Source organism: Arachis ipaensis, chromosome B4, assembly GCF_059453495.1.
Source record: "Arachis ipaensis isolate K30076 ecotype BB chromosome B4, ASM5945349v1, whole genome shotgun sequence".
NCBI lineage: Eukaryota > Viridiplantae > Streptophyta > Magnoliopsida > Fabales > Fabaceae > Arachis > Arachis ipaensis.
Genome location: NC_142439.1, coordinates 128689420 through 128702641, shown reverse-complemented (window position 1 = coordinate 128702641; position 13222 = coordinate 128689420). Strand labels below are relative to the sequence as shown.

Genomic DNA, 13222 nt, shown 5'->3' with positions numbered 1-13222 from the left:
ATCAATCCAAGAGCACTATGATCCTACCTATGATAACCGAGTGCATCAAGAGACAAAGGATCGTTTCAAGGAAACAGTGGATCGATTTCAGGCAACCACTCAACAACTGGGGCAAGCATTAATTCAATGGGCTTCTAGGCGCTTAAATACACAAGAATCAGCCACAACTCCATGTGGACAGTTTAGTGAAGAGCGTAGCATGAAGGAGATACCAGAAACCCCAGTGGACAAGACAGAGAATGAATTCGTACTAGAACAAGTAGAAGAAGCTGTCATTGTTCAAGAAGAAGAAGAAGTGGTTGAAGACTTAGGAGATGCAGAACCTCCATGGGAAAGTCAAGACATAGAGCCTCCTTCCAAGACAGTTGAAATTGATGCTGAGGAGGGTGTACAACCTCCAAAGCATATCATAGTTGAAGACTTGGAAGAGGTTGATCAAGAGATGGAGATTCAAGAAAAAGAAGTACAACATCCCATGCCCTTGGAAAGCAATGAAGAGGAGATTGAACCGGAGGAAAGCTACCAAGAGGAAGAGGTTGAAATTGAAGAAGCTTGCAAAGAGGTGGTAATTATCAGAGAAGAGCACAAGGGAGTGGAGCTTGCAATTTCATTAAAAACACCTCCCCCTAAGTTGCCATCATCCTTCACAACATTCAAGTGGATAAAATTCATATTCCTTAGCTTTCTAATTCCACTTGAATATGGGTTACTGGAGACGGATGGTCAACTTAGAGCTCTTTATGGCATAAAGAGTAAGAGGAAGATGATCAGTGGTAAGAATTGTCCTGCAAGGTTCATCATGGTTGGAAGCTTTAAGTTTAAACGCAAAGGTTGGTGTAGAGCTCAATTGAATGGGTCTAGGAAGCTGTTTGGTAGCTGCAGTGAGAATTCAAATTACTTATCACTCGGCTGGAAAAATACAGATCCCGACAAAAATGGGTGTAAAAGCAAGGTTTGGGATCCTGGAATCTGTTCTGACATCCAACACCCCGGGAGCCTAAGAATCTTTTTGAAGCTGCTCAAGGGTTTTACATGCCTAATTTGGGATCCCGGAGGTTACTGGAATCACAAACACTGGTGGAGATTCCTGGATGAGTTCAAGCGCAAGCCACCATAACAGGAAGCTCGCCAAATGTCCAACTTAAGGACTTTAACTAAAAGTGCTAGGTGGAAGACAACCCACCATGGTATGATCGTCCTTTTTCATTTTTTATTTAGTTTTATTTGTTTTTGAATTTTATTTTATTTTGTTATATTGAACCTGGAGTTTTGCATCACATTCATATTAACACTGCATTCTGCATTTTTCAAATTACAAAAAAAAAAAGCGAGCACGCGATGCGACCGCATCAGCGACGCATCCGCGTCGCAAGGAGATGAGAGAATAATAAATTGAACAGAGAGTTACGCAGGAGCAGGGCTGGAGGCGCGCCATTAGCACAAATTGACTCCATGCGACCGCGTCGATGACGCGTCCGCATCATTTGAAAAAATAGCCTCCCACGCGACCGCGTCACCCACGCGGCCGCGTGACCTGAAATCGGCGTAAAAAAGGTGTATGGCAGAAAGTTGAGCTGGAGTTGGGCTGGACTCGTGCTGGAAGCCCAAGCCCTACCACACGAACGCGTGCCCCACGCGTCCGCGTCATATTGAAGATAAGGCCATCCACGCGATCGCATCGACCACGCGACCGCGTCACCCAGATTTTTGGCAAAAAGAGTTTCGAACAGAGAGTTGTACGACCGCGAGGCTGCACTCGCACTACTAGCACAAATCGAGTCACGCGATCGCGTGCCCCACGCGTCCGCGTCGCTAGCGTCGCACAACCTATCCAGATTAGTGCCAATTTTCTTATCTTTTCTTCCTTATTCTTCTTATCTTTTCTTATTTCTTTCTTCCTCCTTTCTTATTTTCTTTCAGCTCCATTTTATTTGCATATTTCATTCATTGCATCTTAATTTTATTTTTTTTCTAAAATTAATTATTTTCCTTTGGTGTTAAAATTTTCTTATTTAACTGTTGTATTTTCTCTTAAATTATTTTAGGTGCTTCATGACTTGTTCTATTCTGATTGGGTAATACTATTTAAGTCAATGCTAATTTTTATATTACTGATATTCCTTTTGCATTGTCATGAATTTACATTGCCTTTTATTGCCCACCTTTTTCCCCTTTGTTGCATATTCTGCACCACTGGTATACCATGGCTTCTATTGTTTTCTCACTTGCATGTTGAAGCTTCCATGTAAATGAGACCCTTTTCATTTGGCATCAACCCACCCATACTTCATTTATTTCCTTATCTCTATTACTGGGTTACCTTTCTTCCCTTTTTCTTTCAGGATGGCCACCCGGAAGGGAAGCGGAAGACGTTTTACATGGGGAGACAGACAAGTCCATCTGCACAATCCTTAGAGAAAAGCAACAGTTGAAACAACCCGTCCACCTGCAAATCTCAGCATGCACCGAGAACGGTGCAATCTTTAAGTGTGGGGAGGTCGATACCGATCTCCATGGGTTAGTTATTTCCTAATTCAACACCAATATTTTACTTTATTTGTTAGTTCATTGTTGTATTTGCATGTTTAATTGCATGTTTATTTGATTTTATGCATTTAGTTACTACTTGGTTAAAATAATAAAATTCTTCTAAAGACCCTATTTTTGAAAAATTTTACTAATTTAAATTAAAAACTTTTCTATTAAAACTTGTTTGAAGTTGTAATTGAAACATAGTTTAAAGAGCTAAGAACACACAACCTGTGAGATTTTGAGCTTATTTACATGGTTACATTATTTAACCATAAATATTTTATTCTTGTGTGTTTACTTCTCTATGATTGTAATCTATATCTTGTTCCATGCTATATGTCCAATATTTAGTGTATTTACATGCTTGCATATGATTGAGGCCATCGTTTGATTTTAGCTCACTTATCCCAAAATTAGCCTACCTTTTTACATCACCCTTGTTAGCCCCCTTGAGCTTTTAAATCCCTTCTATTTTATAACCACATTACTAGCCTTAAGCAGAAAAACAAAATAAGAATCCCAAGTTGAATCCTTGGTTAGCTTAAGATAGATATTGTGTAAAATTTAAGTGTGGGAAATTTTATGGGAACATGGGATGATATGAAAAAGTAGGGAATTAAATTGAATAAGTTCTTTGAAAATTTGGGAAGCATGCTCATGTGAAATCAAAATAATTAAATTACCATGTGCATTGAAGAAAAATATATTAAGTAATTAAATAAGGGGATACAAAAAAAAAGAGAAGAAGAAAAGAAAAATGAAAAAAATACATTACCCCAAATGCAAAATAAAAAAAAAAGAATCAATGCACATGGGACAAAATTCAAAAATAAATTTGATACATGAGCATGTAATACAAAAGTGGGAAAAATTTGGGTAGTTAGGTAAAGTATTTTAAAATTGTATAAAGTATGTATATGTTAGGTGAGATCTTAGACTAATCAAGGATTCACTTTACTAGCTCACTTAGCCTTATATATACCCTTACCTTTACCTCAGCCCCATTACAACCTTGAAAAGACCTCATGATGTTTGCATTGATACATTAAATATTTGTTGATTGGTTAGATGAAGAACAAGGTTTAGAAAGCATGACTAGAGAAGAGTAGAGTGAATAACCCTATACACTTGAGAGATTAGAGTGATATACACTACTAGTAAGGGTTCAATGCTTGATTCTATGTTCCCTGCTTTCATGAGCTATCTTCTTACAAGTTTATTTGCTCTTTATTGTATGATTTGAATTAGTAAAATATGATTTATGTTTGTCTTGGAGAGCTTATTTGCTTTTAACCAGGTAGGTATAAACATTTTGCATGTAGTTGCATTCATTTAGATTAGATTGTATTGCATGACATTCCATCACTTTAACCTTACTTATTACCTTGGATTTAGCATGAGAACATGCTATTGTTTAAGTGTGGGGAGGTTGATAAACCCATATTTTATGATATATTTTGTGCTTAGTTTGAGTGATTTATTCAATCCTTCACCCACTTATTCATATTAATGGCATGGTTTTACTTTCCCTTCCTTATTATGTGATGTATGTGAAAAACATATTTCCTAAGCTTTAAAATTAATTATTTTAATTACCTTTATTTCCATTCGATGCCGTGATTAGTGTGTTGAGTAGTTTCAGATTTTCTAAGGCATGATGACTTAAAGGATGAAAAAGGAAACGTACAAAAATGGAAGGAAAGTGCGAAACGGAGTTTTAAAGAAACTGGTATCCACGCGATCGCATGGACGAAGCGATCGCGTGCCAAGCGCGAATCAGCAGCAACGCGGCCGCATGACTGACGCGACCGTGCGCCTTAAGCAGAACGCACATGACGCGGTCGCATGACTAACGCAACCGCGTGGCAAGGAAAAGCTCCGAATGACGCAACCGCGTGACCCACGCGGACGCGTGACAGAGGCCACGCACCAGAAATTGCAGAAAATACTCATAGCGGATTCTGAAGCCTTTTTGGCCCAAATCCAAGTGCAGAACACATAGACTAGAGGCTATAAAGTGGGGGAATGCATCCATTCAAGAGGAGGCTCACATAATTCACTTCTCATGATTTAGATTAGTTTTGAGAGAGGTTCTCTCCTCTCTCTCTTAGGATTTAGGACTTCTCTTAGTTTTAGGAGTGATTCTCAATCCCAAGTTCTTTATTTTTATTTTCCCAATTGGCTTATGAACTTTTTCATGTTAGATTTTACTGCTTTGAATGTATTTTATTTGAGGTATTCCAGATATTTGTGATTTATATTTAGCTTTTTACACTTTTGGCTTTGGTTAAGAAACCAGTAACTCAGAAGTTATCCAACTCAACAGCATAATTGATAACTGTTATCTTTGCTAATTGAACTGAGCTTCAATAATCCCAGCCTTTTCTTAGGAAATAAATAGGATTCGAAGATCAAACCAATTAGTCCCTTGACTTTCCTTTACTTTAGTAAAGGTTGACTAAGTGGAATTAAGATTCGACTTTCATTATTATTGATAAGGATAATTAAATCTGGACTTCCAAATTCTCATACCCTGCCAAGAGTCTATTTTATTATTATTATTATTTTATTTTACTTGTCATATAACATATTCCCACCTTACTTCCTAAACCCCAATTTACAATCTTTATAACCAATAATAAGAACATACTTCCATGCAATTCCTTGAGAAGACGACCCGAGGTTTGAATACTCGATTAACAATTTTTAAGGGGTTTGTTACTTGTGACAACCAAAACGTTTGTACGAAGGGATTTCTGTCGGTTTAGAGACTATATCTACAATGCGACTGTTTTTATGAAATTCTTTACTGGCAAAAATCCTAACGTCAAGTACCAAGAGGGATGAAAATCCCAAAAATAGCCACAAAGTTTGCTGGTGAAGTTGGAGAGTCAACTACTGAACATGTTGCTCGTTATTTGGTCAAAATCGGGAATCTTGCTAATGATGAAAATTTAAAAATGAAATTTTTTCCTTCATCATTGACAAAGAATGCATTTACTTGGTTCTCGAATCTTAGACCAAATTCGATTACAACATGGAATCAGTTAGAGACTGCCTTTCATGCTCAGTTCTATCGAGGTGAAATGAACGTAGCAGTTACTGATTTAGTGACTTTGAAACGTGAAGATAGTGAGACCATTGATGATTATTTAATACGTTTTAAAAATGCTAGAAGTAGATGCTATGTGTCATTACCTGAGAATAAGATAGTGAAAATAGCAATTATGGGATTGGGATTCTATATGCGTAGAAAATTGCTTAATGTGCATATTCCCGATTTGGCCCATCTGGCTGAAAAGGTTCGACAGACCGAGCTTATGAAAAGAGAAAAAGATAAGTATAGGAGTGAGCAAAGATCGAAGAGTAAACCTTTTACTCGAAAAGAAAAAGTTGCTTTTGTAACAATGGAGTCTTCCAAAGAAGAATTTGATTTCGAAACAGAAATTGATTTGACCGAACTTAAGAAAGGCCCTCCATATGTTTGTTCTTTGTTGAAGAAATTGCCAAGTAATAAAAAGTTGAATGATTCAAAACTAAAAAGTGGGAAAAAGTATAGTTTTGATATTTCAAAATCTGATTAGATTTTTTATGTGTTGCTTAAAGATAAACAGTTAATTTTACCTGAGGGTAGAACTTTGCTTTCTGTGAAAGATCTTAAAGGAAAGCCTTATTGTAAGTTTCATCAAGCAACAAGTCATTCGACCAATAGTTGTGTTCGTTTCATGGATTTAATTCAAGAGGCAATAATGGAGGGACGGTTGAAATTCGATGATGGCAAGAAAGAAATGAAGGTTGATGTAGATCCCTTCGAAGTTGATGCCAGTTATGTTGAACCTTGCTTTGGAGTGAACATGGTGGGCATGTCCTACGATTTTGATGTGGCTCTTGATGATTTTAAGTCACAGGTCAGATCGGTATACCCTAGAATAGGAAACAGTTTGCTGGATTTCTTAGTTCAGCAAAAGATCAAAGACCGGGACGTATCTCTATGTCCGCGGTGCAATGCTGTTTTCGATGCTGAAGCAGCAGCAATCTTCGAAAAAGAAAGGATAAAGAAAGAGTTGGCTCATAGGGAAGAACAAGCCCGTCAGAGGCAGCCACTCAGGCGTATAGAGGGCTCTAGCTCGAAGACCCCTCAAGAGAATGTGAGTACACCTTTAAGCCGTTCTCAGGCTATAGGTGTTCAGTGGATCAGGAATTGTCAGAAATTCCAGAGACGCGACCATCCGTATCAGCGTAATCCTCAGTAGGGCATCGAGCACCTTCTCGAAATCAATATGCTCATTATCGAGGTCGTGCTAGGGGTTTTCCCCGAGGAAGAAGAGGAGGTAGAAGTTTCAATCAGAATAAGAAACTTTTGATTGAGACAAGTAAGGAAGTAAGCAAGGGGGCAACACCCTCTGTGCATTCAAGGATAGTTTTTCCTTCTGATGGAGAAACTTATCCTAAGGAGATTCCATCACCTGCCAAGATGGAAAAGGGCAAGGCGGTAGCCCAGTCTTCTGGAGTTGATAAACACAAAGAGGTCGATGTGGATGAAGAATATTTCGATGAGGGTGATGATGATATGGTTGGGACAATATTGATTATTCCTACTGAGTATTTGGGGGAATATGAGGGAGATCCTAATGCGGATTATGATTCGGAGGATGAGGAGGCTTTTTCCTTTATTTGAATCGAGGATGAGCCAGGCTGTTTTTTACGGCCTACTGAGAAGCAGATGTCGCACCTTCGCCCGCTCTATATAACAACTACTCTGAGTGGAATAAAAGTGAATAAGGTCCTGATTGATGGTGGTGCCGCAATCAGTCTGCTACCAGAAAGGATGCTGATTAAAGTAGGGAAGCACCCTGATCATTTAGTCCCTACGAATATTGCTGTGACAAATTTTAGTGGGGCTTCAACTCCAGCCAGGGGGTTGGTGACTCTGACTGTAAAGGTTGGCTCATCAGAGCGTAACACTGTCTTCGTAGTGGTTTCTTCAAAAGTGAGTTATAACGCTTTATTAGGGCAAGATTGGATACATTGCGTGGGAGTTGTGCCTTTTACTGGGCATCAAAGTGTTCTTCTGTAGACCAGTGAGGGTAAACTTGAAACCGTCAAGGCAGATTCAAATTTATACGTCGAACAAATACATGTCGATTTCAAGATTTACAATCGTAAGTTAAAGCCCTTGGATGTTGATCGATCACTAAGTCCTTATAATTGTGAAGGGTGCTACTTGTCCTTAGAAGGCCTTTCGGTGAAGTTACGCTATCCAGTGTTGGACTCTGAACCAACTGGCTGGGATTGCTCCTCTTGAAGACTTGGAAGGAATTGCTCCATAGACCAGGTTGAGAAAGTCTCTGACTACCTGGTAACATTACAAAATTATTTGAATAATTTGCAGTTATTAGAAAATAAAGATGGTTCTTCTGATGAAGTTGAATCAGATAGGGTTAGTAAAATTACTAGTTGTAATAGGTTTGATTCGACACTTCCAGACGAATTTGGTTATAATTTTTCTAGTGTTTGTGAAAATAATGATGTGAGTCGGACTGCCAATTTAATAGCAGAGGCTCATTGTGTAGAAACTAAAATAGTAGTGATTTATTCGAAAATCAAGATTCTTCTATTTCTCATGATTCTATTGATTTCATTTTTGATTGCATCTATGGTTTGGAACCCTTAGGATTTGAAAAATATTAGACCAAAGAGGATGATTATTATAAAGGGTTTGAATCCCAAGATCCCTTGGAAGAAATTAATTTAGGGACTCTTGATGATGTTCGAATTACATATATTTGTAAAGGTCTTACTGATCCTTTTCGAACCGAACTCTTTAATCTTTTATATGAGTTCAAAGATTATTTTGCTTGGGATTATCATGAGATGCCTGGTCTCGATTGTTCACTAGTAGAACATCGATTAGTGTTGAAACCCAATGCTTGACCTGTGAAGCAAACTCCAAGGCGTTTTGCTCCTGAAATCAATATTAAAATTAAAGAGGAAATAGAGCGCTTGATCAAAGCGAAATTTATTCGAACTGCATGATATGTAGAGTGGGTATCAAATATTGTCCCTGTTATGAAGAAGAATGGGAAGTTAAGAGTATGCATCGATTTTCGAGATTTTAATAATGCTACTCCAAAAGATGAATATTTTATGCCTATCGCAGATATGTTGATTGATTCTGCAGCAGGGAATGAAATTCTTAGTTTCATGGACGGTTATTCTGGATATAACCAGATTTTTATTGCAGAAGATGATGTGCCTAAAACTGCTTTCCGTTGTTCTGGGGCATTAGGTACGTATGAGTGGGTGGTTATGCCTTTTGGTTTGAAAGATGCTGGGGCAACATATCAACGTACCATGAATGCTATTTTTCATGAGTTTATTGGAAAGTTTATGGAGGTATATATCAATGATGTAATGGTGAAATCGATTTCTGTGAGTCAGCATATAGACCATTTAAGAAAAGCATTTCTTACTATGAGGAAGAAATGATTAAAAATGAATCCTTTGAAATGTGCTTTTGGAGTGTCAGCTGGAAACTTCTTAGGCTTTGTTGTTCATAAAAAAGGAATAGCTATTGATAAAAATAAAGCAGATGCGATACTAGCATTGTCTGCATCCAAATCGAAAAAAGAAGTATAGTCGTTTTTGGGAAAAGTAAATTACCTTCGAAGATTCATCTCGAATCTTTCGGATTGAACTAGGGTATTCGCACCTCTAGTGAAATTAAGGAATGGTTCGAAATTCGAATGGGCCACAGAACATCAATCCGCGTTTGATTCGATTAAGTCATATTTATCAAAAGCTCCAATAATGGCGAATGTACGTCCATCTGGACCTTTAAAATTATATATTGCAGCATCTGAAAACACTATAGGGTGTATGTTAGCCTAGGATGATGAAAATAGGCATGAACGAGCGGTTTATTACCTTAGTCGAGTTCTAACTGATATCAAGACAAGGTATTCTCCGATTGAAAAATTATGCTTGTCACTATATCATGCTTGTATGAAGTTAAAATGTTATATGGTGGCTAAATCGGTGAAAGTAATAGCACAAACCGATCTTATTAAATATATGCTAAGTTTCCCTATGTTAAGAGGACGTTTGGAAAAATGGATGCTAGCATTAACGGAATTTAATTTACAATATGTCCCGACTAAGGCTGTGAAAGGACAGGTCATTACAGATTTTCTTGTAGACAATTCGAAAGATCTGAATGACAAGGGGGCAAATATAGTCGATGTAGAAGTTAATTATTGGAAATTGTATTTCGATGGATCCAAACATAAAGATGGCGCAGGGGTTGGAATCCTTATTATCTCACCAGAAGGTATTCCATCAGAATTCTTGTTCAAATTAAAGTATCCTTGTTCTAATAATGTAGCCGAATATGAGGCTTTGATTCTGGGTCTAGAAATTTTAATCGACAAAGGAGCTTTAGAAGTTCAAATTCTGGGGGATTCACAGTTAGTTTTAAAGCAGTTATCGAAGGAGTTTAAGTGTAATAGTGAGACGTTACAAAAACATTTAGTAATTGCTTGGGAGTTATTGACGTCTTTTCGAAAAATTTCTTTGGTGCATATCCCTCGAATTTATAATGAGATTGCTAATGAGTTAGCCCAAATTGCTTCGAAGTATCGAATTGGTCCGGAAACTATTAAGAAATTATCTAGTATCCATCAAATTTTGGTACCGGCAAATGAGAGAGAGGTACTATGCATGAGTGAATGGGATGATTCCAATTGGAGAAAACCTATTGCTCGATATTTGAAAGATCCCAATATTACAATTGATAGAAAACTAAAGTTAAAAGCAATAAACTTTGTTTTATTGGCCGATGAGTTATACAAAAAAGGGATCGATGGAAGTTTGTTGAGATGTTTGAGTCGAGAAGATCAAAACATTGCTTTGGGTGAAGTTCATAATGGAATATGTGGTGCTCATCAGGCAGGAAAGAAAATGAGATGGGTATTATATCGCAATCATGTATTTTGGCCATCTATGATAGAAGATTGTATCGATTATGCAAAGGCATGTCAAGAATGTCAGAAACATGGTTTGATACAATAGATTCCAACGGTTAAACTGCATTCGATAATAAAGCAATGGCCATTTAGAGGTTGGGCTTTAGATCTAATTGGATTGATTCATCCCCCTTCATTGAAACAGCACAAATTTATTTTAGTGGCTATTGATTATTTTACGAAATGGGTGGAAGCAGTTCCTTTGGTAGAAGTTGGTCAGACAGAGATAATTGATTTTGTCGAGGAAAATATTATTCATCGATTTGGGATTCCTCAGACATTAAGTACTGACCAAGGAACTATGTGCACTGGCCAACGAATTAAAAATTTTGCGACTTCGAGAAACATTAGTATGGTTACTTCAACTCCTTATTATACACAAGCTAATGGGCAAGTGGAGGTAGCAAATAAGATATTGATTGGTTTGATTAAAAAGCATATCAGGAATAAGCCTCGAACATGGCATGAGACTTTAAGTCAAGTGTTATGGGCTTATCGAAACTCACCAAGAGGTTCGACAGGAACTTCACCTTATAAATTAGTATATGGCCATGATACAGTATTGCCATTAGAAATTAATTTGAATACTCTAAGAGTATCGAAACAGAATGAGTTGCCAGTCGATGACTATTGGAATGCCATGTTTGATGAATTGAATGAGTTTGATTCAGAGCGAATTCTAGCACTTGATAATGTAATTCGACAAAAAGAAAGTCTTGCTCGAAGTTATAATCGTCGAATTAAGGAGAAATCTTTCAAAATAGGTGAGTTAGTTTTGAAAGTTATTTTACCGATGGAAAAGAAATCGAAATTTCTTGGTAAATGGTCTCATAACTGGGAAGGTCTCTTTCAAGTGATAAGAGTCATTTCTAGAAACGCCTATCAGATTAAAGATATCGAGTCAAGGAAAATAGTTAATTCGATTAATGAAAAAAATCTAAAATATTTCTATTGCTGGCAAATATAGAAATTCAACAGGCATAAGTTTAGAAAAGAAAATAGTCATTACAAAAGTAAAAAAAAGTTCAAGATGCCAATAGCTTCGCCAAATCAGAGCGCAGTTTTGTTTTTTTATTTTCCAGAATCATAAGCATTTCAATTTGCTTGAACTTGTCAGTTTGAATCTTCTCGAGTTGTTTTTCATATTCTCCCCGCTCAGTGTCGATTGAGACAAGTTTTTGGATAAGGAGTTGTTGCTCTTGTTGGGCTGCAGCCAGAGGTTTGGCTTGGGTGGCTCTATCTTGGCATATGGTGGCAAGCTGTTGTTGAAGTTGAGCCAATTCTGCTTCGATTCTTTCTTCTTCTTGATCATGAAAAGCCTGGACGGAGATAGCATGAGAGATTCTCACATCAAATTCTTCACGATAGAATTGGATTGGTTGAGCAGTTACAAGACAGCTTTCTATTTTGGATTTGGCTGTAGCTTCTTCATTTTTAGTTTCCTGAAGTTGAAACTGAGATGCAACGCTATCGTTAAGAAGTTGTTTGAATTCTTGGATTGAAGCAGAATATGGTGTGTTGTTTAGAAATTCAAAAGAAGAATTCAAGCAGTCCTCCAAGAGTTTGTTGAGGATTGGATCATTAACCCATGAAGTAGGTGGATGATCCAAAAGTTTGATGAGTAATCGAAGTTGTTCCCGAGTGTCAGGCTCTAATTCGATTAGAGGTCTTGGTGTGGTAGACCTTGAGATTTCTGGAACAGGGACTAGTACTTTCTTTTCTTGGATAATTTTATTCAAAACAAAAATCAGATAATCCAAAGTGGCACTACCTGGGGTGGAAAGAATATTCGATGTCCCTGGTCTTGGTCCTGGAGGGGTTTGAAGTGAAGGATCAGGTTATAACTCTGGAGGGGTCTCGAAAACCTTGGAACGAGAGGAATCTGAATTGGTGGTGTCAGCGGCTTTAGAAGCAGCATCGGAGTCTGGAACCGTTTGGTTCTCTTCAATTAGTGCAGCCTGATTGTTGAGTGAGGTTGATTCAAGTTGATGGGTTCCTTCTGGAGATTGATGCAGAGGATCTTCTGTCAGATCGATCACCTGAGTTGTGTAAAGAAGAGATGGACGAGCAGCAGAAATTGATTGCAGAGATCCGGTGAATTGAATTGAATCATGTGATGTGGAGTGCTCTGGATCATTTTGTTGTTGAGGGATTAACTGATCGAGAGCTCCAGTGAAAGAAGCTGCCTGAGCAATATTAATGGGCTAATATAAAAGGTACACAATTATGATTTTAAGATCTATTTTTTAAACTAAGTAAGAGGTATAAACAGATGAATGTATTACCTGAGGAATTCTAGACCTTAGTATTAGCTGAGAGCCAAGATCAGAATTGGCTGCATCTTCCGATTGAGAGGAAGCAACAAGAGAATCTTTGTTGGTTAGTTCACTCTCATCCACGCTTTCGCTTGATGATTGCAAAATTAGCTGTTGAAAGTCCAAGATCAATTATGTTTTTAAAAAAATACAAAAGAGTAATATTCGAAGGTTGTTTCGAATTTGAAAGTAGAGTCATGATTAGAAGGATTACTCTGCGAGAAGTCCTAATAGGAGTTCTTTTGATCTTATGTGGTGGTGGCCGAGTAGGTTCACCTTTCCTTTTGTGTGATCTTTTTGGAGAATTTTCAGTAATAGTTGCTCGAATAGATGTTTGCTGTATATCTTCTA

General features: G+C 37.6%; 1 protein-coding gene across 1 annotated transcript; it reads left to right on the top strand.

Annotated features, from left to right (window-relative positions):
• The first annotated feature begins 9555 nt into the window (after positions 1-9555).
• LOC107637006 (uncharacterized) lies at positions 9556-11523 on the top strand. The gene is made up of 2 exons (XM_016340465.1): positions 9556-10563; positions 10702-11523. The coding sequence occupies exons 1-2, from the start codon at positions 9556-9558 to the stop codon at positions 11521-11523; spliced, it is 1830 nt and encodes a 609-aa protein (XP_016195951.1).
• The last annotated feature ends 1699 nt before the right edge of the window (positions 11524-13222 follow it).